The sequence below is a fragment of the Gymnoscopelus microlampas genome (genome assembly GCF_963454915.1).
Source record: "Gymnoscopelus microlampas genome assembly, chromosome: 3".
Classification (NCBI taxonomy): Eukaryota; Metazoa; Chordata; class Actinopteri; order Myctophiformes; family Myctophidae; genus Gymnoscopelus; species Gymnoscopelus microlampas.
The window spans coordinates 6,263,932-6,288,231 of record NC_139940.1 but is presented as its reverse complement, the minus strand read 5'-3'; the positions used below and the strand labels follow the sequence as shown (position 1 = coordinate 6,288,231).

Here is a 24,300-nt window from a genome sequence, read left to right as displayed (position 1 = left end):
CTTTATTTTTTATTTTATTTATTTTGCTTAGGCATAGGCAAAGAAAAAGCATTGTGTGTCAGCCTATTCCTTTTTTATTTTGTGATTTATTATATGACGTTTGTTGTGTGAAGTGGTTAGATATGTACATGCATGATGATGTTCTCTCGCTGTATATGCGCACAAATTGCTATGTTTTGTTCACTGTTCATTGTAACATGATTATGACAAACGAAATAAAGCAGCCATAAATCATGGCTGATTTATGTCCTTGTTAAATGTCATCATTAAGCCCTGAGATAAATGAGTTTGTTCGAGGTAATGTATCACTATTCAGTAGGGGCGGAAATCGATAGCTACCTGACGATTCAATTCGATTCCGATTCAGAGGGCTACGATTCGAATATATTGCGATTATTGCGATTTGCGATGGATTGCGATTCATTTACTTCCATTATCTTTTATTGATAATAAAAACAATGGAAGAGATGTGTCACTGCCAGCTGGAAGGTTATATTTGCCAACATCAACAATTGCAGAAAACCTACCAGAAAAAAAAGTCCTTTTTGTAAAATAGTACTGACTTATAACAAAGGCTTCTCAATATTCTGATAACCAACCAAAATATGGCTGCTGCTCTGTGCAATTAGCAATATGATGAAAAAAAATCTCCCATTTTTATATATATATTTTTTTTTTAATAATTGATTTTTGACATTTATGAATCGATTCATAATCGTCCATGTCAGAATCCCAATTCATCTATGAATCGATTTTATTTTCCACCCCTACTATTCAGAATAGGATTTGTGCGATTTGTGTTTCCTGGTGAAATGATTCTTGAACGTGTCCTTCCTCTTCCTCTTCCTCTTCCTCTCTCGTTCTTTTTCTCCCAGTCGTGGGCGAAGCCTCAGAGCTGGCCTTCCTCAAAGAACCGGAGGACGTCATCGCCGTGAGGGACCGCCCCCTGATGCTGGACTGTCAGGTGGAAGGGGAGGGGCCTATCGTGGTCACCTGGCGACGGAACGGCGTTCCCGTGTCGACCGGCACCAGGGCGGCCGTGCTGGCCAATGGGACGCTGTGGATCAAGAGCTTCAGCAAGAGGAGAGAGACCAACGAGACGGACGCGGGAGAATACGAATGTGCCGCGCAGAACCGCTACGGGATGCTAATCAGCCGCAAGGCTAGAGTACAGCTAGCATGTAAGTTTTTATTAGTATTAGACTATTATTATATTATTAGTATTACATATATTTTTTAAATAAATCTCTACTTCATCATACTACAGTGTTGATAACCGATCTGCAAGCTCACAATGCATTGCATCGTTACACGTTGTGAGCATGTAGATCTGCTATTTTTGAGGGGAAAAAAATGCGTGAAATGGAAGTGGTGTCTCTGGGTTTTATAAATGTTAAATCGATGAAAAGTATTAACAATAAGAGCTTGTGACTAAATGATAACTCTCTCTCTCTCTCTCTCTCTCTGTCTCTCTCTCTCTCTCTCTCTCTCTCTCTCTCTCTCTCTCTCTCTCTCTCTCTCCGTAGCTCTTCCTAAGTTCCAGACTCATCCAGAATCCATGACTGTAGATGAAGGGGGTGTGGCCAGACTCACCTGTCAAGTGAACGCAATCCCTGAAGCCAACATCACCTGGGAACGAAACAAAACAGCGCTTAATACTGACGGCAGCAGGTAACACACACACGCACGCACGCACGCACGCACACACACACACACACACACACACACACACACACACACACACACACACACACACACACACACCGTTGACCCGTGGTGATCCTCTCTCTCTCTCTCTCTGCAGGTGTACCCTCCTGCCAACAGGAATCCTCCAGATAACGGGTGTGAAGAGAGCAGACAGTGGGTTCTATCGCTGCGTGGCCAACAACATTGCTAACACCCGCTACAGCCACGAAGCACTGCTAACTGTTACCGGTAAGACCTTTAACCAGTATACCAGGGTACAGCCTGTCACTGGTAAGCAGTGGTGGAAAGTAACTAAGTACATTTACTGTGCTTAAGTACAATGTTGAGGTATTTGTACTTTACTTGAGTATTTCCAATTTCCAATACTTTTACTTCTACTCCCCTACATCTCAGAGGCTAATATTGTACTTTTACTCCACAACAATTATTTGAAAACTTTAGTTACTACAGTTACTTTTCAAATATAAATTATTATATTATAAAACATACATTAACCACTTTAGCCCTGTTTTATACCTAAGCTATTTGAAAATAGCCGATCTACAAGCTCACAACGCGTCGCATATTAGTAGTATTGGCAGTATTGGTACTTTTACTTAAGTAAAGAATTTGCGTACTTTTTCCACCACTGCTTGTAAGAAAGAAAGAAAGAAAGAAAGAAAGAAAAATAGAGTAGTCACAGAAGAAAGAGTGTCTTCATATCCTGTACTCCAGATCTGTGCTGTCTGTCTTTTACTTGTCACTCATGTTTTTGTTTACTCTCGACCACAAATGTTAAAGGAGCACTTCACCCATTTTCAACCTCATCTTTGTATAATTGGTTCTCACTAGTTCTCATCATAAGATGGCACAATTTCCCTCTGTGTCTCAGAGGAGGGCTGTGGACAGTTCAGAAAACCTGCCTACCAATGACTTCATCGATGGGGATTCCACGCTAACAGAAACTACAGCCTTTTCTCTTCCTTGAAAGTTAGCATGCTGAAATAATAGCCATTGTTGTTGCATTCATGAAAAAATGTAATATAGTTTTGCAATCTTGTTTGAAATGACCAAACCTGCCTACCGATGATGTCACCGGTAAAAAATGAAAATGGGTGAAGAGGTTAAGACTTTTTCTTTAGGGTAGTTTTGAAAGTGAGTAGGGTTTTACACTCCTTTTGGTAGGGCATTCCACATTTTTGTTGTATAGCAGGAGAACGAGATCATTCCCTTTGTTAAGCCAAATCTGGGTTGAACATGATCCGTGGAGCTGCCTCTGGTGTTGTGATCGTGGACTTCATTTACGTTTTTGAAGTATTTTGTCTGTCTCTCTGTCTGTCTGTCTATCAGTGGCAGGATCGAGGCTGTATAAGGAGCCAGTCATCCTGTCAGGACCTCAGAACATCACCATCACTGTTCACCAGACCGCCATCTTGGAATGCATCGCCACGGGCAACCCCAGACCCATCGTGTCCTGGAGCCGCCTTGGTAAGACTAACACCACAAAGAAATATGTTATATTAATATACTATTCATATACTATCAATAATATACAGTATTTATAGTATAAAGATATACTGCATACGTCACACGCAGAAATAGCATTGTGTTCATATTTATATCTTTTGACAATCAGATGTGGTGCTATTTCATTTTAGATATGGTAAACTCAACTACTTGTAATAGTCAGTCAGACATTTGAGCTAAACACAAAAAAAGTCCTTTGTTTCCATTGTGGTCTTATGTACTCAATTCATCAACATAGCATACAAAATAACACCAAAATACAATATCATCAACAACATATAAAACGCTATATGTACAGAGTAGAAAAAGGGAAAAAAGAAAAAAAACTGAAGGCTGTGATCACCTTTAGCCTCCTGAAAGATGGATCATCAGGCCTATAGGCCATAGTAGTATTATAGATTTAACCACTCTTATCCTACATAATTACTTGACCGGGGTCCCTCAGGGCTCTATACTAGGTCCACTACTATTTCCCTCTAGAGTAGACAAAATCTCTTCATGGAAAACAGCCGATCTACTGTACACGCTCACACTGCGTTTTTGTGAGCGTGTTTGCCCCAGAATAGGGATGGAAGGGTTCATGTTGTTAATTTTATTTTGATGTGTGTGTGTGTGTGTGTGTGTGTGTGTGTGTGTGTGTGTGTGTGTGTGTGTGTGTGTGTGTGTGTGTGTGTGTGTGTGTGTGTGTGTGTGTGTGTAGATGGTCGCTCTATCGGTGTTGAGGGCATCCAGGTGTTGGGAACAGGGAACCTGATGATCAGTGACGCTACGCTGCAGCATTCTGGAGTCTACGTGTGTTCTGCTAACAGACCGGGGACCAGAATGAGAAGAACCGCCCTGGGACGACTGGTTGTACAAGGTGAGACACACGCACACGCGCGCGCACACACACACACACGCACACGCACACGCACGCACACACACACACACACACACACACACACACACACACACACACACACACACACACACACTCAGCTGCTAATCAGGTTAGAGACCTCCTCCATCCATCTAACTCCACCCAACCCACCCTGGACACAACCCTATACATCCTCCCCCCAGCTGGACCCTGACCCTTTAACTAGGGTGACCATTATTTTCAACAAAACCCAAACAAAAAAACAAGCCCATATAACCACTTAAAACTGATTTCAACGACAGCTAAAATAGACGCTCTACAAGCTCATAGCTTATAGCTCATACAGTGGACTCAGTACAGCTCGCGACACGTTGCGTTGTGAGCTTGTACATCTGCAATTTTTCACTGCTTTTGACAATTTCTTTGACATTGTTTGCCTTAAAATCTTTACCTTGTGTTTTCATCTGCATGGTAGACAAATATTTGAGCACTGACCATAGCTAGTAACTTCACCTTTCAACAGAACACAACATGAGTGATACACATCTATGTAAGCAGTAAGCACTCAAAAAAACTAAACCGGTACAATTTTGCCAGTGAATGTTGAAAACGGGACATTTTAGTGTTTTAGAGCAGTGGTTCTCAACCAGTGGTCCGGGGACCACCAGTGGTCCTTGAGGGGTTTCCAGGGGGTCCACAGCCAAATGAATAGGAACCAAATTTACCCTTAAATGTCTATAACTCTGACGGTACGTTTTAACAGCGGGCAACTCTGGGCGACGTCGCCCAAAAATATAATGAAAGTCTATGAGAGCCGGCGATCGGGCGAAGTGGGCGGGGGGCGATGAAAGATGGATTTTCTTTATCTTTTTGGGCGATATCGCCCGGCATCGCCCGGAGTTGCCCGCTGTTAAAACGCAGGGTCAGAGTGTACAAATGGAACCAAATGGACCCTAACGGGTCCATTTGGTTCCATTTGTACACTCTCAGAGTTAAATGAACACTGATGATGATGATACAGTGTAGATTGGGACCCCCAAGAAATCAAAATGGTTGAGTCCCTGGCACATCTTTTCAAATGGTGGTCCCTGGGCTAATAATGTGTCAATTTGGGGTCCTTGTTGCGAAAAAGGTTGAAAACCACTGTTTTAGAGAAAGGACAATTCTGGCAAACCGGGATGTCTGGTCACCGACCACCATATGTTAAAAACCTTAAACCTTAACCTTAAACTTAACCTACTCCCACCCACCCCCCACCCTGCACAACCCTACAAACCTACCCCCCATCCTGCAGGTCAGCTGGTACCCTGGGGAGAGTGGGCTGGGGGGAGAGAGAGAGAGAGAATGGATGGAGGGAGGTGTGTATTTGAATGATAAGGTGATGAGAGAGAGAGAGAGAGCGGTGGAGCGAACGATGGATTAATGTGCTGATAGCGGTCTCGATGTGTGTGTGTGTGTGTGTGTGTGTGTGTGTGTGTGTGTGTGTGTGTGTGTGTGTGTGTGTGTGTGTGTGTGTGTGTGTGTGTGTGAGAGAGAGAGGGGTCAGATTAGATTAACCTCTACTGGATTTGATCATGACCCTAAAGGTCACATGCACAATTCTGTGACCCCTGACCCCTGTGTAAGGTGTCCTGGGGCATTGTGTGTGTGTGTGTGTGTGTGTGTGTGTGTGTGTGTGTGTGTGTGTGTGTGTGTGTGTGTGTGTGTGTGTGTGTGTGTGTGTGTGTGTGCGTGTGCGTGTGCGTGTGCTTAATATTGATGCAGGTCAGTTGAGGTTGGCCGTGTGGTGAATAGATCTCTAATTCTCTTCTCCATATCTAGAATGCTAGAAGCGTTTGTCTTATGTTAGAAGCTCTTCTCAAAAATGGATTCAACCCAGCAGTTTGGTTGCACGTGATTTGCAGCAGACTGTCAAACTAAATGACTAGTTCAGTCTCTTTTATTTCAAGTATTGCGTATTTCATCTCAGTTGAACTGAAGTTAACACTGAAGTGTATTTATCTAGGGACACTTTATACACAGTACAAATCCTTGGCGTTAATTTAACTCTGAATAGGGTACGAATGTGTTACATTTGCAGTTAAATTAACATTGAACAGGATTTGCGGTGTAACAGTATCATCCACTTTTCTTAAGCGTTCAACCTGGTGTCTGTATTTGGGGTAAAGTAATTATTGTATTTATGTGAAAATCTTCAAAAAGTAAAGAGTTTGGAACATATCTAAGCTTTTCAACATTTTGAAAAATAGCAGAAATAGCAAGTCTACCCGAGTTGTGAGCTTGTAGATCGGGCTAATTTCACTATCTGTCGTATGAGTATTAAGTATAGGGCTTAAGTGGTAAAAAAAACATCAAACTGTAAGACTGATAATAAGTCCAAAAGATGGACAAAGGGACAGAAACAGAGAGAGAAGAGACAAAGGGAGGATGAGAGAGAGGAACAAGCATGGAGAGCAATCATTCTGTGTGTCAGGGTGAAGAATCACCTCCTGACCCCCGGCACCTGAACCCTGTCCCAGGAGGCCCTCAGGACACGATGCAGCAGAGGATCATGGGAGATAGGGGAGGGGCTAGAATGTCGAGGTAATAGACCTATTATGAAAAGATAGGATGTGATGTCACTATGAAGAGTAGGGGGGGGGGGAATGATCATCTTTCTCTTACCTCTAACAACCAAGCTACTGCTGATCTATCTGCTCCTTGTAAGGCAAGGCAGTTTTATTTGTATTGCATGTTTCAACAACAAGGCAATTCAATGTGCTTTACACAGAACATCAAGCATAGGAAACACAATTATAAAATGCCATTAGGATGCATAAAACTAAAGGAGTAAAATATGTACCGATACAGTTACAGTGCAGAAGAGAAAAGAAAAGAGAAAAAGAAAATAACTCAAAAGGAAGCAGCAAACAGAGAGGTCTTTAGTTGTGTTTTAAAAGAAATAAGTGTGGCAGCAGACCTGCAGTTTTTTGGGTGTTTGTTCCAGATACGTGGTGCATAAAAACTAAATGCTGCTTCCCCACGTTTATTTATGGTTTTAGGGACAGAAAGCAGACCTTTCTCAGATGACCTGAGAGGTCTGGATGGTTCATGATATGAACAGCAGCAGCGTTCCGAATCAACTGCAGTCGTCTGATAGATTTTCTAGGGAGACCTGTACCGTTACAGTAGTCAAGTCTACTGAAGATGAATGCATGGACACGTTTGAGACATAAGTCCTTTAACTCGTGCTGTATTTTTAGGTACAGTAATAGTAGGCTGACTTAAGTGATTGTGTTAATGTGGCTGTTTAAGTTTAGGTCTGAGTCCATGACTACACCAAGGTTTTTGACTTGGCTAGAGGTTTGGCTAGAGAATGTACTGCTTACTATTGGTTGATTGTAATGTGACTGATCTAGGATCTGATCCCTGGACTCCTTAATTGTCACTGATCGAGGATATGATCATTACAGTTGTTGGAGTCTAGATAAGAGAGGCAACTGCAGTCAATTTTGACATGTGGGTACTTTGTCAACCTTACATAAGGTTTAATTCATCAAAACCATTTTAGTTTTTAGTTTTTTAAATATATTTTTTTAATATTGAGATATGTGGGCATACTCATGAGGATTATTGAAGTCTGATGCCTCAGAAACACATCCTAAACACCTCAAAATCACATGAAACTAACCACATCAAAATGACATTCTGATTTTTGGTGTTTTCACTTAGATTTTTTAATTTAGGTCCATTGTGCCATATGCTTATCCCCCCCCACCACCACCACCACCCCCAGTTCCATTCACACATGCGTATAGGACATATGGTACAAGGGACCTAACATTTTAAATCTAATGCAACATTTTGATGAAGTGTGGTATAAGGATTGGTGTGATTTTTAGGTGTTTAACCACTAGCGTCCGAAATTGTGAGCATAGAATATACTGTAGGTTAATTTTGTCAAAAACATGGCTGATCTAAAAGGTCACAGTGAGCTTGTAGATGTGCAATGTTGCTATTTTCATGAGACACAGTCATATGACAAAGTGTAAATAGGGCTCAAGTGTTTTAAGATCATGGTTTGAGCAGCATCGGCCATCAATAACAATTTTGAATAGACAAACATAACAAAGAAGTTTTCAAAATGTTTTTTTTTTCTTTTTTGAGGAATGAATCCAATCAAAGTAACAGTGACAAAGGATCGAATTAAAAAAAAGGATGGTACAATATGCTCCTTTAAAGACAGACAGGTAGACAGACAGACAGACGGATGGACGGACGGATGGACAGACAGAGACCCCTGGCTCACGGCACAGCACTTGTCCCTGTCCCAGCTGCCAGCCGCAGACAGAGGCAAGGCCAAGTTCAGGGGTCGAGGGTCATGTAGAGGCAGACAGACGGGGACGGGGGGGTCAGTGTCTTACAACACACACACCGGCTCTGTGTCTGCGAGGGGAGGGCCTGCTGTTTCCCAGGGAGATATGCACATATTAGCACCCTACTCTGCATCTGTTTAGACTGAAGACTTCACATGGTAAACATATCACACTATTATCATTGTGTGAACAAACCCAATCACACGTCACATGGTACCGCGTATGCTAATGGCGTCACTATGGCATTCAAGTTCACAGACAGGGGGGGCTCTCGGACAACTTCTTTTGCTCATCAATATTCAGTTGCTCTTTCAAAAGCACGGATTTTGCTAAATATGTGAAACAACGGGTGTGAAAGAAACATTTCTTGTAGCGACATAGGATGTGTTCCGTGCGTTTGTTCAGGACAGACACGTCTGGGAAGTATATAGATGTTATATGGATATTGTGATTTGAGACTAGATAGCATATGGCATAAGTGATGTCTTTTAAGTTTTTCTCGTTGAAAATAGTGGAACTAGCAGATCTACAATCTCACAACGCCACACAATTGTTGAAAAGTTATCGTCACAATATTGCCCAATAGGCTCTATGCACAGCAGCCATATTATCACTTCCTTCACAGGTGTTACCAATGATACTAATGAATGCTCTGTTCCGTTTAGTGTAGCACAGTGGCTCTCATTTTTTTCCACAACCCCCATAACTCTGAGAGTGTAGAAATGGAACCAAATGGACCCGTAAGGGTCCATTTGGTTCCATTTCTACACTCTCAGAGTTACACACCCGTAAAGGGACATTTGGGAGTGTTTCCAGTGAGCCAACGTGCACAATACCAGCACCCTGACTCTGTCTGACCAGAATGGAACAGAGCCTTCATTAGTATCATTGGTAACACCTGTGAATGTCTTACAATAGGGCTGCTGTGCATAGAGCCAATTCCAACATGCATCAAACATCTTCCACATAACAGCTAAATACCAACAACTGGATGTAAACGAGCTCAGCTGAGCTCACTCTAAGCAGCTCTAGCTCCTCACTGCTGTTTGACCGTGCAGTTATTGTACGTAGGTGATACGGTAAGCCCACTTTAAAATTATCTGCTTCTACACCTAATATTCACATCACCATGAGGAAATCATGCACATCTGAATTTCATTCATGAAACCAGCTTTTCTCCATGGACGATTTTTGCCAAGACACATTCAAATCAATCCACGCCATTACTTTGACAGCAGTAAAGGTGACTTAAAGTTCACTGTGTTGTAATACCTCATATCTCAAGCAAGTTCCAAGTCTCTGTAAGTGCATTTTCATACCATGCTAAAATTAATGGAAACCACTGGCTTCTTGGAAGGTCAAGACAATGGAAAATTGTCAGCAGTAATGTAAAGTATATGCAGTATGTATAGATATATATATATGTAGTATGAATGTGACTTCTAGACAGTGAGCTAAACGTGCAAAAAAGGGTTGTTTTGAAGGTGATTCTTTTTAGGGTGAAATGAGTATTGTACTTGATTCATGGAACAAATATTACTTAAACACTAGAACACTGTGTTTAGAAGTCTATGTAATGAAATTAATTGCAGCCTCTGCGATTTGGAAATGGCAGAAGTTCATATTGCGATTTTGATCATTTTTTCAATGAATTGTTCAGTGCTAGTTTAGTGTGGTTGTGATGTTTTTAGGGGTGGACGCAGTGTGTTTGCATTGTGGTTGGCGACTAGACTGCCAAAATAATGATCTGTCTCAAGTTCAAGTGTGACGTGAGGACAGATGCGCGCACAAACACAGTTCATTCTAACAATGGAAAACTCTTCTCTGGTGTGAAGTAGCCCCCCCCACCTCCACCCCCACCCCCAACACACACAATTAAGCTAACTCGATTTCATCTCGGCAGCTTGAGTTGAAGTGAAAAGCACACAGACTGTCAGGAACGATAGACAAATGTGAGATTTTAGATGAACCAGTATAAGTGGTGCCATTCTGACTGGTCTAACTGAGTTAGATGCTGGGAGGAGAGAGGCAAACAAAAATATGTAAACAAATAAACATGTTATCTCGTTGGTTCACTTTAGACCTATAACAGCTCTCCCTTGAAATGGCTGATAAACCACATAATATACACACACACACACACACACACACACACACACACTAACGCACAATATACTATCAAACATGGCAACAACATTTCAGTCACACTGTGTGTGTGTGTGTGTGTGTGTGTGTGTGTGTGTGTGTGTGTGTGTGTGTGTGTGTGTGTGTGTGTGTGTGTGTGTGTGTGTGTGTGTGTGTGTGTGTGTGGATTGGACCCCCTCACCACCTCAACTTTTATATCACTGCTTTTCTCTTAATGAAAGTCACAGAGGCCCCCCCCCCCCCACACACACACACACACACACACACACACACACACACACACACACACACACACACACACACACACACACACACTGATTAATGGCACCCTTTTCAAGTGCACACCCCCCCTCTGCCCCCTTGCCCTTTGACCCTTGTCCCTCCCTCCCCCCTCCCCGGGTTCATTCCCAGGGAGATGACAATGACACGCTGGAGACAGAGGGGAGGGGCTTCACACACTCATGCGCTATTGTGTTGCTATGGAGATGATGGGGTGGCGAGACAGCACCTGTCCTCTTCTCTTCTCTTCTCTTCTCTTCTCTTCTCTTCTCTTCTCTTCTCTTCTCTTCTCTTCTCTTCTCTTCTCTTCTCTTCTCTTCTAGGTTCTGTTGCTGTTTGTTTGTGTTGTCAGACTGTTGTGATGGTGTTATTACAGAACGCCGTCGACACACAGAACATTAGAACACTTTTTATATTAAACCACATCAACTATTGTCAGTCCTTTTAAATATAGTAGTCCTGCTAGTGAGACCTGGATGTCTCTGCCGCCCTCTACTGACTGCTGTAGGAAATGACATCAACAGAACAGAGTGCTGCAGCTGCATTACAAGCATCATCTCAAAGGTCAACTTAGCCTTCATGATTTGGGGGTGTAAACAAGAACAGATATACAATGAATGCTGTATCACTTACAGCAGGGGTCTCCAACGTTTTCAGGCCAAGGACCCCTTGGCTGAGAGAGAGACATAAAGTAGGGACCCCCAATATATATTGTATAGAATATAATCTTTTCATAGATTTCATAGATAGCTTCATAGACTTGTTTGACAGACACTGTCATCAGTGTTGGATTCATGTTAACGTGTGTTTTCAGACTTTTAACCTGCACATAAACCGTCCATACTAAGTAAACTTGACCCACTCTGTACTTGGTCTGCTCTTTTCCCCCCCCTACACCAAACCTCTTTGCCGAAAATAGCAGATCTACAAGCGCACAACGCCTCGCAGCGCGAGGCGTTGTGTGCTTGTAGATCTGCTATTTTGGCTAAAGTTCTCCTCAGAATAGGGATGCTTCGTTGAAGTGGTTAATGTAAAAATCACAAAGATTTGGCGGACCCCCTGTAGTAACTCTGAGGACCCCCTAGGGGTCCCGGACCCCCTGTTGAAAACCCCTGACTTACAGTATATACATATAACCTATGTAACCTAATATATAATACATATATTTGGCTGGTCAATTGAAACACTTTAAAGCCTTTTTCTCATCCGTTTAATTGTTTACATAGTTTACTGCACTTTGTAGGCTTTGTAGGTCATTGTAGTCCAGAGGTTTAGGGGGTTTGGGGACCCCCAGGGGCCCTTGAGGGGGTTCCAAGGGGTCCCCAAGTAAATTACTGACAGTTAGGACAACAGTTAGGACAGTTAGTAACAACCAAATGGACCCTTACAGGACTGTAACTCTGAGAGTTATGGGGGTCCGTAGCCGAATGCATACCAAAGTGGTGGTCCTTGAAATGTTGTTGAAAGTTAAATCCTCTCTCTCTCTCTCTCTCTCTCTCTCTCTCTCTCTCTCTCTCTCTCTCTCTATCCCCCTCCCCCCAGCCCCCCCAGAGTTCCAGCAGTGGCCCCAGTCTGTCTCCAGGCCTGCAGGGGGCAGTGCTGTGTTTACCTGCACAGCACAGGGCGTCCCGGAGCCTCACCTCATCTGGCTGAAGAACGGAAAGATCCTGACTCCAGGAGACAACGTGAAGCTCACCAACGGCAACACGTACGCACAGACAAGCTTCATCATTATCCTCATTTCTCCCAAATTCCATATACAATATATTGTAGCGACCCTGTTGGGAATTTCAGGGTAAACTACATCTCTGCCTCCAGTCATTTATAGCCGATCTATCGCGACGCATTGTGAGCTTGTAGATCGGCTATTTTCAAACATTTTAGTGCTTTTACCTTTGGTACTTTAAGTACATTTTTATACCAATACCTTTGTACTTTTACTCAAGGAAATGTTGAATTCCGGACTTTTTACGTCTACATTGCAGTATTGATACTTTTACTCAAGTAAAACATTTGAGTACTTTTCCCACCACTGCTCATGAACAAACAAGTCATGTTGTAACTGTAATCTATCCTAAGCTTCCAAATGTCCTTTCAACGATCTAGCCTGACTCCTTGTCTCCGTCTACAGGACTCTGGCCATAACGAAGATCAAGGCCGAAGACGAGGCCATCTACCAGTGCATCGCTGAGAACAGCGCCGGCACCAACCAGGCCTCTGCCCGCCTGGCCATCTCACAGTCCACCCTGCTCCCACAGTCCCCCGCCAACCTGAAGGCCACGCCCCTCTCCTCCACGGGCCTGCAGCTGAGCTGGGACCATCCCGCCCCCGAGCTGTCGGAGCACATCATTGGCTACGTGCTGCACATCCGGATGCTGGGAGGTCGGTTGGACAGAATTATATATAGAAAGTACACAGTGAAATAATTTGTCAAAGAAAGAATGTGCCATAAGTGTTATTAATCCCTTAAAGGAGGAGTTCACCCAAAAAATGACTTATTTTCTATCAATTGCACACCCTATGAAGCCTTGAATCCATGGATTATTTTTTGTTTTTGTCGCATTCCTAATCTAATAATTTGATTCCCGTCTCGTACCGGCTAATGTATCCGGTAGGAGACACAAAGTAGATTATTTGTGTCTCCTACCGGAAATACACACGGTCATCAAATTATTGTCTTAGGAATGCCACAAAAACAAAAATAAATCCATGAAATCAAGGCTTCATGGGGTGTGTAATTGATAGAAAATAAGTAATTTTTTGGGTGAACTCCTCCTTTAAGGTCGGGCCATACTGTTGTTGATATTTTATATGCCGTAGAAAACACACAGTGAAATCTTTTGTGTGTTAATTTATCTCTGAAGATTGTGTACATGTTACCCTGTAAGGGTATTTTTTTTAACTGTGTAGAGACCGAAGTTAAGATATCTTATAATGAGGTTAGAATTCAGGGATGTTGGGGGGGAATTTTAAATGGTACATTTATATAGCACCTTTCTCCAAAGCGCTTCACAATTTGCATTACATTCAGGCATTCACACTCACATGGCAGAGGGAAACGAGGCATTAACCTGCTCATTGGGGGCAGTTTAGGGGTTAAGTGACTTGCTCAAGGGCACTTTCACACGAATCCAGGGGGAGCCGAGGATCAAACCGGCAACCTTCCGATTCCCAAGCCCAACGCTCTGTCTTCCTCCTGAGCCCCTGCCGCCCGATAAACGTTAAATAGCTCTATATTCTGATAGTAATCATTGCTATTGAGTGTTTGTTGAGTTACTAGCATGCATCTCTCAGTCTCTCCAGTTCTTTAGTACAGTGGTTTTCAACCTTTTCCATGTGAAGGACCCCCAAATTGACACATATTAGCCCACGGACCCCCATTTGAAAAGATATGCCAGGGACTCAACCATTTTGATTTCTTGGGGGTCTTAATCTACACTGTATCATCATCATTAGTGTTCATTTAACTCTGAGAGTGTACAAATGGAACCAAATGGACCCTAACGGGTCCATTTGGTTCCATTTGTACACTCTCAGAGTTACAGACACATATAAGGGTCAATTTGGTTCCTAACTATTCATTTGGCTGGGGACCCCCTGGAAACCCCTCAAGGACCACTGGTGGTCCCTGGACCACTGGTTGAAAACCACTGCTTTAGTAAACAGAAAATACATTTTCAGGTTTATCCTATTGTGTGTGTTGTGGTGTTATTGTGTGTGTTGTGGTGTTATAGTGTGTGTTGTGGTGTTATAGTGTGTTGTTGTGGTGTTATAGTGTGTTGTTGCACTCGTATGTATTTGTTCCCTGACACCTGACCCATCTGCTTCCTGTACAGAACCAGACAGCAAAGAGCTGCAGGAGGCCGTCAGTAAGGACACATTCCAACATGAATTCTCCACCCTGGAAGCGGCCACCACCTACTCCATCTACCTGAAGGCCTACTCCCCACTGGGAGCCAGCCAGCAGTCCAGCACTGTCATCGCCACAACACTAGGGGGCGGTAGGTCACCTCTGGAAATTTAACACAGGAGACAGAGCTCAAAAGAAATGATGTCAAAATGTTGTTTGAAAATGATCAGTAATATGTGAGCCTAACTATAATTATCTAAGAAATATATACTGTATTTTGATTGCTAAACATATTTCCATATAGAGTACATTTTTTTTTACATTTTATAAATGTTGAGGCATACATATTAAATACACCCCTCACCTCCTCACCTTCTTAGTATAATCTCCTCCTTTCCTAGCTCCTACTGAATCACCTCCTCCCTTCCTCACCTCCTTAGTTACAATAAAATCTGATGTTTTTTTATCTTTTTGGTCAGCCAGTCAACAGCCAAACGGCTGATTGTTTTGATTATAAATGTATTTAGTCTTCAAAGAAACACAATGTGTTTGATTATACATGTATTTAGATAGATAGATACTGTAGATAGATAGATAGATAGATAGATAGATAGATAGATAGATAGATAGATAGCCTTATTGTCATTCAACAATACATGAAATGCGTAATTGCGAAATAAAAAGGACATTTTGTTCCACTGGCTTACTATAATCTAAAACAACTCCTAGTTAAAAGAATGCTAACATACTACAGTACTAAAAATCACCACTAATAAATAAAATCACGGTCAGTTCATAAAGCTTCTGTCTGTTTATTAAAACCCACATGTCTGTCTGTCTGTCTTTCTGTCCTTCCGTCCCTCTAGTGCCGTCCGCTCCCAGTTTCTTCACTAAGGTGTTGAACCAGACTGCCATGCAGGTGTACTGGGAGCTTCCCAGTAAACCAGGGAAGGTGGAGGGCTTCAGACTGGGATACCGCGGGGTTCCCCACGCAGACTTCCAGGGAGAGGAGACGTTCCCAGGACAGATCAACACACACACCATCTCACACCTTGGTAAGTCTATTCTATTCTATTCTATTCTATTCTAACTATACTATTAGTGTGCTAGTATCATCATATTACCTCTATTTTAAGTTACATTTATGCTCCATTTCTTGCTGACAAGAACAGCTCTAAAAGCTAACAACGCATCATGACATGTTGATGATCTGTGTCAGCAAGCAACACTGTTGTCATGAGGACTTGCGGAGTATACATTAGGCTTTAGCTTCTCTGTTTCATAACGTATTTGATCTTATAAAGCCCTTCAGTGGTGTCTACAGTAGCTGTATTTTCACCTGACAGCTTGACAGCTGTTCCTCAGTTCAAGTTGAGGTCTAAATGTGACTAGGCTTCTTCTTTTAAATCACGTTTGAAAGTCTATTTTTAATATACAAAGGTATTTTCGTATCAGGATATTCAGTTGACAAGAGCTCACAAAATAAAGTAAAAATAAAACTATAAACTATTGATTTATTTGCGCTTTATTTATTTCTTATTTATTTCAAGTTGTGTAGTTGTTTTTCATTTCTTTTATCTGTTTGTTGTGAAGCACTTTGAAGCTTTTGTTTTGAAAAGTGTTGAGTATGAGTAGCATATTTTTAATATTGTTATGATATTATGAGAGCATGAAACATACTTTGATCATTTGGTTGATAGAAAATATAGAAATGTTTCAAATATTTGAATTAAATGAACGCAGATTATGGAACATTCATTGATTCATTGATGTTACAAATTAATGAACTCATAACAATGTTTTCCCTGCAGAGCCGGCTGCTATATACGAGCTGAAACTGCTAGCGTTCAACGGGAACGGAGACGGTGCCCCCACCACCCGACTGGTCTCCCTGGCCGACACTGGAACCAGTGACCAAAACAATGGAGGTAAGACCACCTCCTCCAGAACCTTCTCTCCTACGCTGTCTCACTCTCAGCTTTCCTATTGGCTGTCTCTCCTACGCTGTCTGTCTCTCAGCTTTCCTATTGGCTGTCTCTCCTACACTGTCTCCCTCTCAGCTGTGTCTGTCTCTCCTAATCTGTCTCCCTCTCAGCTTTCCTATTGGCTGTCTCTCCTACACTGTCTCCCTCTCTGCTTTCCTATTGTCTGTCTCTCCTAATCTGTCTCCCTCTCAGCTTTCCTATTGACTGTCTCTCCTACACTGTCTCCCTCTCAGCTGTGCTACTGTCTGTCTCTCCTACACTGTCTGTCTCTCAGCTTTCCTATTGTCTGTCTCTCCTACACTGTCTGTCTCTCAGCTTTCCTATTGACTGTCTCTCCTACACTGTCTCCCTCTCAGCTGTGCTACTGTCTGTCTCTCCTACACTGTCTGTCTCTCAGCTTTCCTATTGTCTGTCTCTCCTACCCTGTCTCCCTCTCAGCTGTGCTACTGTCTGTCTCTCCTACGCTGTCTGTCTCTCAGCTGTGCTACTGTCTGTCTCTCCTACACTGTCTGTCTCTCAGCTGTGCTACTGTCTGTCTCTCCTACACTGTCTCCCTCTCAGCTGTGCTATTGTCTGTCTCTCCTACGCTGTCTGTCTCTCAGCTGTGCTATTGTCTGTCTCTCCTACGCTGTCTGTCTCTCAGCTTTCCTATTGTCTGTCTCTCCTACACTATCTCCCTCAGTCCCTCTATGCTATTGTCTGTCTCTCCTACTCTCCTATCTAGGCATAAACTGCGCCCCCCCCAACAAACAAACAAACAAACAGAAAATAATACCTATGTATCTGATGTGTGTATTTGTTATTGTTCAGGTGGTCAGTGTAACTGTGATCAGGGCAACGATGGATCAATAACAGGTGTGGTGATTGGAGTTCACATCTCCATGGCCTGCATCATCTGCTGTCTCCTCTTCCTCATATTCGGTTACAGACGAAGGTACGATCATCGTCCGTCGTCGTCGTCATCATCATCATCATCATCATCATCATCATCATCATCATCATCATCATCATCATCATCATCATCAATCATAATGAGATCATTGTCTGTTTATAAAAACCCTCATGGCGCCCACTCTGTGTGGAGTTTGCATGTTCTCCCCGTGTCTCCTAGGGTAGTTAATACCCTCATAAAAACATGTAGTAATCCTGGTCACTATACTGCCTCCCCCTGGTCAGCCGGGGCGCCTGATGGAGGGGAAGGGAACTGGTTGGAATAACGTGTTCCTTCCACGCGCTACGTCCAGCCAGGGAAACTCCCCCCTGTCAGGTGACAAGAAGGTCAGTTGGCTCTCATGCATTGAAGGAGGCATGAGCTCGGCCCTGTCCTCCCTAGGCTGGTGGGGGGAGTGTAGCGCCCAGGATCACTTAGCAAATTGGCACCGGGTGAAAAAAGGGTTACAAAATCGAGGGATACAAAAATTATTTAAAAAAAACTCATGGCATCATTATGTTAAACAGGTCAGTGTTAATTTCGTTGACTAAAACTATGAACTAACTTTTTCACTGACAAAAACTAAATAAAAACTAAAGCTATGATGACTAAAACTATGACTAAATATATTGACAATGTTGTCAACAAAAAAAACTTGAGAAGTCATTTTATGCTTGGCTGCACGTGGGTGTCACAATAGCGGATCTACAGTATAACACGTTGTGAGCTTGTAGATCTGCTAGTTCCGGCGGTAGATCTGCTATTTCCGCCAGTATAAATCAGGCTTTACGACGCCATCACGGCCCGCCAAAATACATTTTAGTCGACTAAATCAACTGTAGATTTAGTTGACTAAAATCTTATAATATTTTATATTTTAAGATGTATAAAACTATACTAAAACTAAAACATTTCAGATGACTAAAATGTGACTAAAACGAAATGGAATTTTATTCAAAAGACTATGCCTACAGTATGGCTAAAACTAAATCAAAATTTGCTGTCAATATGTTGAGTACAGTACAAATATGTATGTCTTTTTTTTGTATACTATACATGGATAAATAAAGTGATAATTGCTGTCAAAATGAACACTGAACAGGTTAAGGTGTTAATGTGTAATCGCAGTGTGTTTAACACAACAGATATATTAATAATGACTAAAAACCATGTCAACCAGGTTATTAATAACAGCACACTTCAACACATTTCACACATCATGAGCTCATTGCTCCAGTGATCTGTGCATCTGTGTGCATGCAGCCGCTCTGTGAAGGGCAACATGGTGACAGTTAACAAACGATGACAAGTTAATTAACGAGGACAGCTTTATTTGAGCAATAAAACATGACAAACAAGATGGGTGCTCTCTCCGTGGTTATTGGCAACGGCTGTGCTGCGGCATGGGCACCATGCCAGTCTGTCTGTCTGTCTGTCTGTGTGACACAGTGACGCATGTGGGTCTGTTGGAGTGATATGTGTCTGTCATTGATACGCATGTGTCTGTCTCTCCACAGTTTCCTCTTCTGTAAGAAGGGAACCCAGAATGGCTGGGCCCCGTCACAGGAAGGCAATGGAGGGCCCCTAGGACACAGACCAGCGGCCCTTAAAGAGGGTGTCATACATATACCTGAAGCTATAGAACTCATGGCACAGGTATGCTTTCACACACACACACACACACACACACACTCACTCACTCACTCACTCACTCACTCACTCACTCACTCACTCACTCACTCACTCACTCACTCACTCATGCTCAAGTTAAGTGTTAAAGGTAGGGTAAGTGATTTTCTTTGGTTAAAATAAGTGTTAAATAGCTCTATATTCTGATAGTACTCATTGCTATAAAGTGTTTGTTCAGTAAAATGAGTCTCCTTGTCTCTCCAGCTCTTTATAAAACAGAAAATGCATTTTCGTTTCAGTTTCATTTCCAATTTTATCCAATCAGGATAGAGAACTCAATCAGGATATAGATTAAACAAGTGAAATTGGAAGTGATGACACTAAGAAATGAGCAGGCAAAATTGGAACTGGAACACTATAAAAATGAAGCTTAAAAATGAGTACTTTCTCCTGATTGGCTGAGATTTTGACATCTACCGGAATATGTATTTTCTGTTTATTAAAGAGCTGGAGAGACGGGGAGACTCCTGTTACTGAACAAACACTCTATAGCAATGATTACTATCAGACTATAGTGCTTTAAACGTTTAACAAAATACTTTTTGTTTTAACCAAAAAATATCACTTACCCTACCTTAATTATTTAGTATCACATGTATTGACCATGTCTCACTCCTCCCGCCACAGAGACGCGCTCCAGCTCCATCGATGGTTGTAGGACGAGACCCCGCCCCTCCCTCATCCTCCAACTGCCACATTCAGGTGGAGCAGCAGTCTGGCACAGGCACTGGCTAACACCGCACCAAAACACCACCCACTACCCCTACCCTAACCCCCAAACCTGACGCCAAACACCCCTACCTAACCCCACCCTATCTCCAAACACCCCTACCTAACCCTTCCCTTTCTCCAACCACCCCTACCTACCCCCACCCTCACACCAAACATCCCAACCTACCCCCACCCCGTCTACAACCACCACTACCCTCAAACCAGCTGGTCTGCAGTCCCTCCAACCTGCCAACCAAAGCCTTAGAACCAGTCTGCCTAAAGGGAATGAATGAGATTAGAATATTATAAGTTTGAGGGTATCGATGAAAAGATGAAGATGATGATGTACTTGCCTGAGGACGTCCATAGAGTGCCTTCTACCGCAAAAGGATAAAAGATGGACATTTGAATGTTAATTTAAGCTTTGTTTACTTCCTGTTGCTGTTTGTTTACAGCGAAGTATGAAGCACCACTGCAAATCATAACTCAAATTAACCTCCAGTCTTCATAATTCATATCAATTTAGTTTTACAAATTACGCCAAATAAATGTTGTTCCTTGTGTGGTAGAAGGCATCAGGCGTTGGACCCCCAACACCACAGACGTTCCTTGTTAAACCAAAATATTTTGCCCCCGGTTCTGTTTGAGTCATTTTTTTGAGTTTGTCGCCAATGGTGCCAAGTTCCAAGTTTCTGCCAAACCCAGAGACACTGAGGCCTTCAGCCAGTCTGACCAGTGGACAGGGGGCTCAGAGGTCCATGAGAAGTTAGTCCAAGATAGACGGTTCCCTTGGAACCTTCTGAGGCCAGTACCAAAGGGATTCCGCTGGTCAGCTGGTGAACACAGAGGAACACGGTCATTATGGTGATGACCCTTAGCCTCCTGGCATGGCAGGAGGCTGCAGACCCAGCTGGTTGTCTATCCCCTCCCCTCCCTTCCTTGCTCCACCTTTCTTGCCTCCGCCACCAAAACTCTTTACCTCCAAAGATAGCTACCTCAGCTTGGCGCCCAAATGCCACAGCTAGCCAGGTAACCAAGGTAACGGTGCCTCATGCTGCTCGTTTAGCATAACCTACCTCAGAACCAAAAGGTCCCGCGGGGCCCCTCCGCCTCTTTAAGTTGATGTTTTTTAATGCCCTGTGTTGCCGATGCCAGTGTCCTGTGCCAGTCGCCGCCACGCCCGACCTCCGCCTCCCAACGACACACACATTCCTGTTGAATTCCTGCCTGAGAAGAAACAGGAGCCTTGGTGTTGTGAGTGTCGCTGGTCTGAACCCCTTCTCTGCCTCTTAAAGCGGGGCTCATTGAAGGAAGAATGTGACTTTGATCTATAGCTATGAATGCTAAATCCATTGAATCCTTGATTAGTTTCTACAGCGCCTCAGAAACTCAATACCTTTAAGACCTGAGGTTAGAAGCATGTGCATCATGGAGCCAGACTCTTTATTACGAGGACAACCCTGTACTTCATGAAGGTTCATTCGTGCTCCATTGCACGTTGCTGTCGCTCACCAACAAGAACACGTTCTGTTCTTGTCGGAAAGCGACGCCATCGTACTACGGCGTATAAATTAGGCCTAATGGAGACCGAGGAAGATGTTTGACCGTCTATAACATCTACTGGGAGTAGAGATGAGTCCGCAGTGAAATAAGGAGAGATGGAAGAAGAAGAGAGGGTATAGAGAAGAGCTTCAGTGAGGACCGCCATGTTCCACCACACAACACCTTCTGCTCCACAAGCTGCTCATCTCTTGTCCCTCTTCACTTATCCCTCCATCTTTTTTGGATGATTGTACAAGATGTGTTATCTCCAACGGCCGGAGTTCGACTGTGGCGTGTCTGTCTGTCTGTCTGTCTGCCTGTAATGGCTCAAAACCAGCACCTCCACCCTGGTTAGAACCAGGTCAGAGGTTATCCCATACCAGACCAAACATGCTCCGCTACCTCAGCAGAGCAGACAGACGTCAGTAGAAGATCTTTCACGCGGCAGGAACATGAGGACATTATGGAATGACGTGCAATGTTTCTCTCTTTGTGATGGAGGAAACAGACACGCTTCCAGGCCCTTTCCCATGTGGTTTAATGAAAATATGAAGGAGTTACTTTTGCCAAGATTCTGTATCATTTCTTATGTGACAAATGCATAATGATGTACAGGACATGTTCTGTTCACCTTCTAGCTTTTTTCCCGTAGAGCTCAGTTTCAGCCAAACATCCCAAAATTATTCTTTGAAAACCGAAGTTGCAGGATTTCCAAAGATCTAAGATTATTTTTCAAGACTTTTCCAGGATTGACAGTTATCCGTATAGATGTGTTTCTTTTTCATTACACTTCATTGTACGCTGTTTTTGAAGTATAGCCATGGTAACAAAGCCAAGAACTTGGAACCGAAAAGCTGGTCGATGAAGTTTAACCAAAAGATTAATGTCACTGGTAAAGTTTCAGTTTTCATTAGTTCTAATACAAAGCTCCTTTTTAACGTTTTGTATGTTGATTTCAAGAGAAGTCATATATTTTCATATTTTTGTCACAAGAAGCCCTCTTTTTGTATGGATGGAGAAAAACAAAAAATTGCCAAATAACTGTCTTTGAATAGCAGACATCCTATGACCAAATGCCTCTTACAGATTCTAACATAGATATTGAAATAAGCTTTCTGCTCTTTTTAATTCGTGACTTATAAGCACAGGAATATCTGTGTGTGTACAGATTGTCTGGTTGAATGTCTTTAGTACCGATGTGTCTCCCCTGACTAAAGGACAAGTCCACAGATCCCTACAGGCTCCTGTAAACATGAACGACTTAAGCTGTGCTCTATTCAGTAGTCTTCCTGTAGAGCAGTGGTTCAACAGCCACACATTATTGTTGCAATATATACAACTATACAAAAACATATGAATTATCTTTTATATCAGCACTTTGTTCTCACAGCGCCTTGCATCGCGACACACTGTGAGCTTGTAGATCAGCTGTTTTCAGGTGTGCCTTGAGATGTTTGACCTGCCCATTGGTGTGTCTTGTGCATAAAAAGTTTGAAGAACGCTGCTGAAGAGACTTTCACTTCAGGGCCGTACACAGCAAGCAGTATAACTATACATATAAATATCTAGTTTTTAAAATTCTTCTAACTTAAGTGAATGGCAGAGTCCGCAACACAACTATAATGAACAACAGCAGCGGTGAACGATAAATATTTAATAATAATTGAGTCCCCACCCCTTTAGTGATAGTTATAGTGCTTGGTGTGGACAGCTCTTGTCAGGTCTGTCATTAGTAGGCTTTTCTAACCTATGATGTAATACCAATGAAGGATTTTGAAAAATGTCAGTCTAGAACACCAAGGTCTCCATGGTAGACCCGTGTTAGCTGCCAGTATCAGCTGAGTCGGCATGTTCAGGACACTGTAGAGAGGTTACAAACAGTCGAGCAGCAGTAACTACTTGTTGTGTGTTTCGAAACTCTTAACGTCATTCGCACACTACAGAGCAGTGTGGCGGTCACCTCTGTACCAGCAGAAGGTGACCTGGTAGTTATACTGCTGTCTGTCTCTAGTGGACAGTGACGTTCAAACTGTCCTCAAGGACGCAAGTCGTGTGTTACTGTAGTTCCAGGGGTCACAAACTGCCTTTCCCTTCTTTCTGAATACCTCAAATGAACCTCCTGCCTTCTGTTGGTTTAAAATGACCGACACGTTTTTACCAAGTAGAGAAAATGATTAAAAACAGAACAAAAAGAATATATTATGTTTGAGAGATGCCGACGTTGATGATAACCTCGGCTGTTCTTTTTATAGAACTTTCTTCCTTCGTTTTGTATGAATTGGTTTCCCTTGCTGCAGTTCTGGCAGGGACAGGGAAACGCTGCCAAAACCATTTACAGATGTTATTATTATTGCTGTTAATATTATAATTATTGTCATTTTATCCCTCCACCCTCATTTCCATATGTGTGGAATTTGTTGGATTCTGTTTGTTTTTTGTTTTGTAGTTGAATGATGTGACCATGTCAGGTAGAATTTGTTAGAATTTATAAAAATGGTGTATTTTCGGCAAAAAGGAAGGATTATAAGCACTGAAATGAACTCACAGGAGAATATCCTTTACTCAAATCCAATATTTACATTTTATATTTGGAATACTGAAATCCACCTGAAAATACTGAAACAATGCATAGCCATATTAATACAGGAGAGCATTTGAAAAAGTGCACTCCTCAGTAAATCCAAACATTTGTAAATGGACCAACATGTTCAACTAATGAATGTTTGTACTTGAAAGAAAGA

At 42.6% G+C, this 24,300-nt stretch overlaps 1 protein-coding gene across 1 annotated transcript; it reads left to right on the top strand.

Annotated features, from left to right (window-relative positions):
- Positions 1–934: 934 nt before the first annotated feature.
- LOC311039495 (immunoglobulin superfamily DCC subclass member 3) lies at positions 935–20,041 on the top strand (the record flags this gene model as incomplete). The annotated part of the gene is given in 14 exon segments (XM_084049415.1): positions 935–1,181; positions 1,527–1,671; positions 1,805–1,935; positions 3,037–3,174; positions 3,914–4,072; positions 12,394–12,559; positions 12,983–13,233; positions 14,688–14,852; positions 15,568–15,756; positions 16,513–16,604; positions 16,606–16,629; positions 17,505–17,620; positions 19,135–19,273; positions 19,934–20,041. Coding segments are annotated over 14 exon segments (2,055 nt in total). The 5' UTR covers positions 935–949.
- Between the last annotated feature and the right edge of the window lie 4,259 nt (positions 20,042–24,300).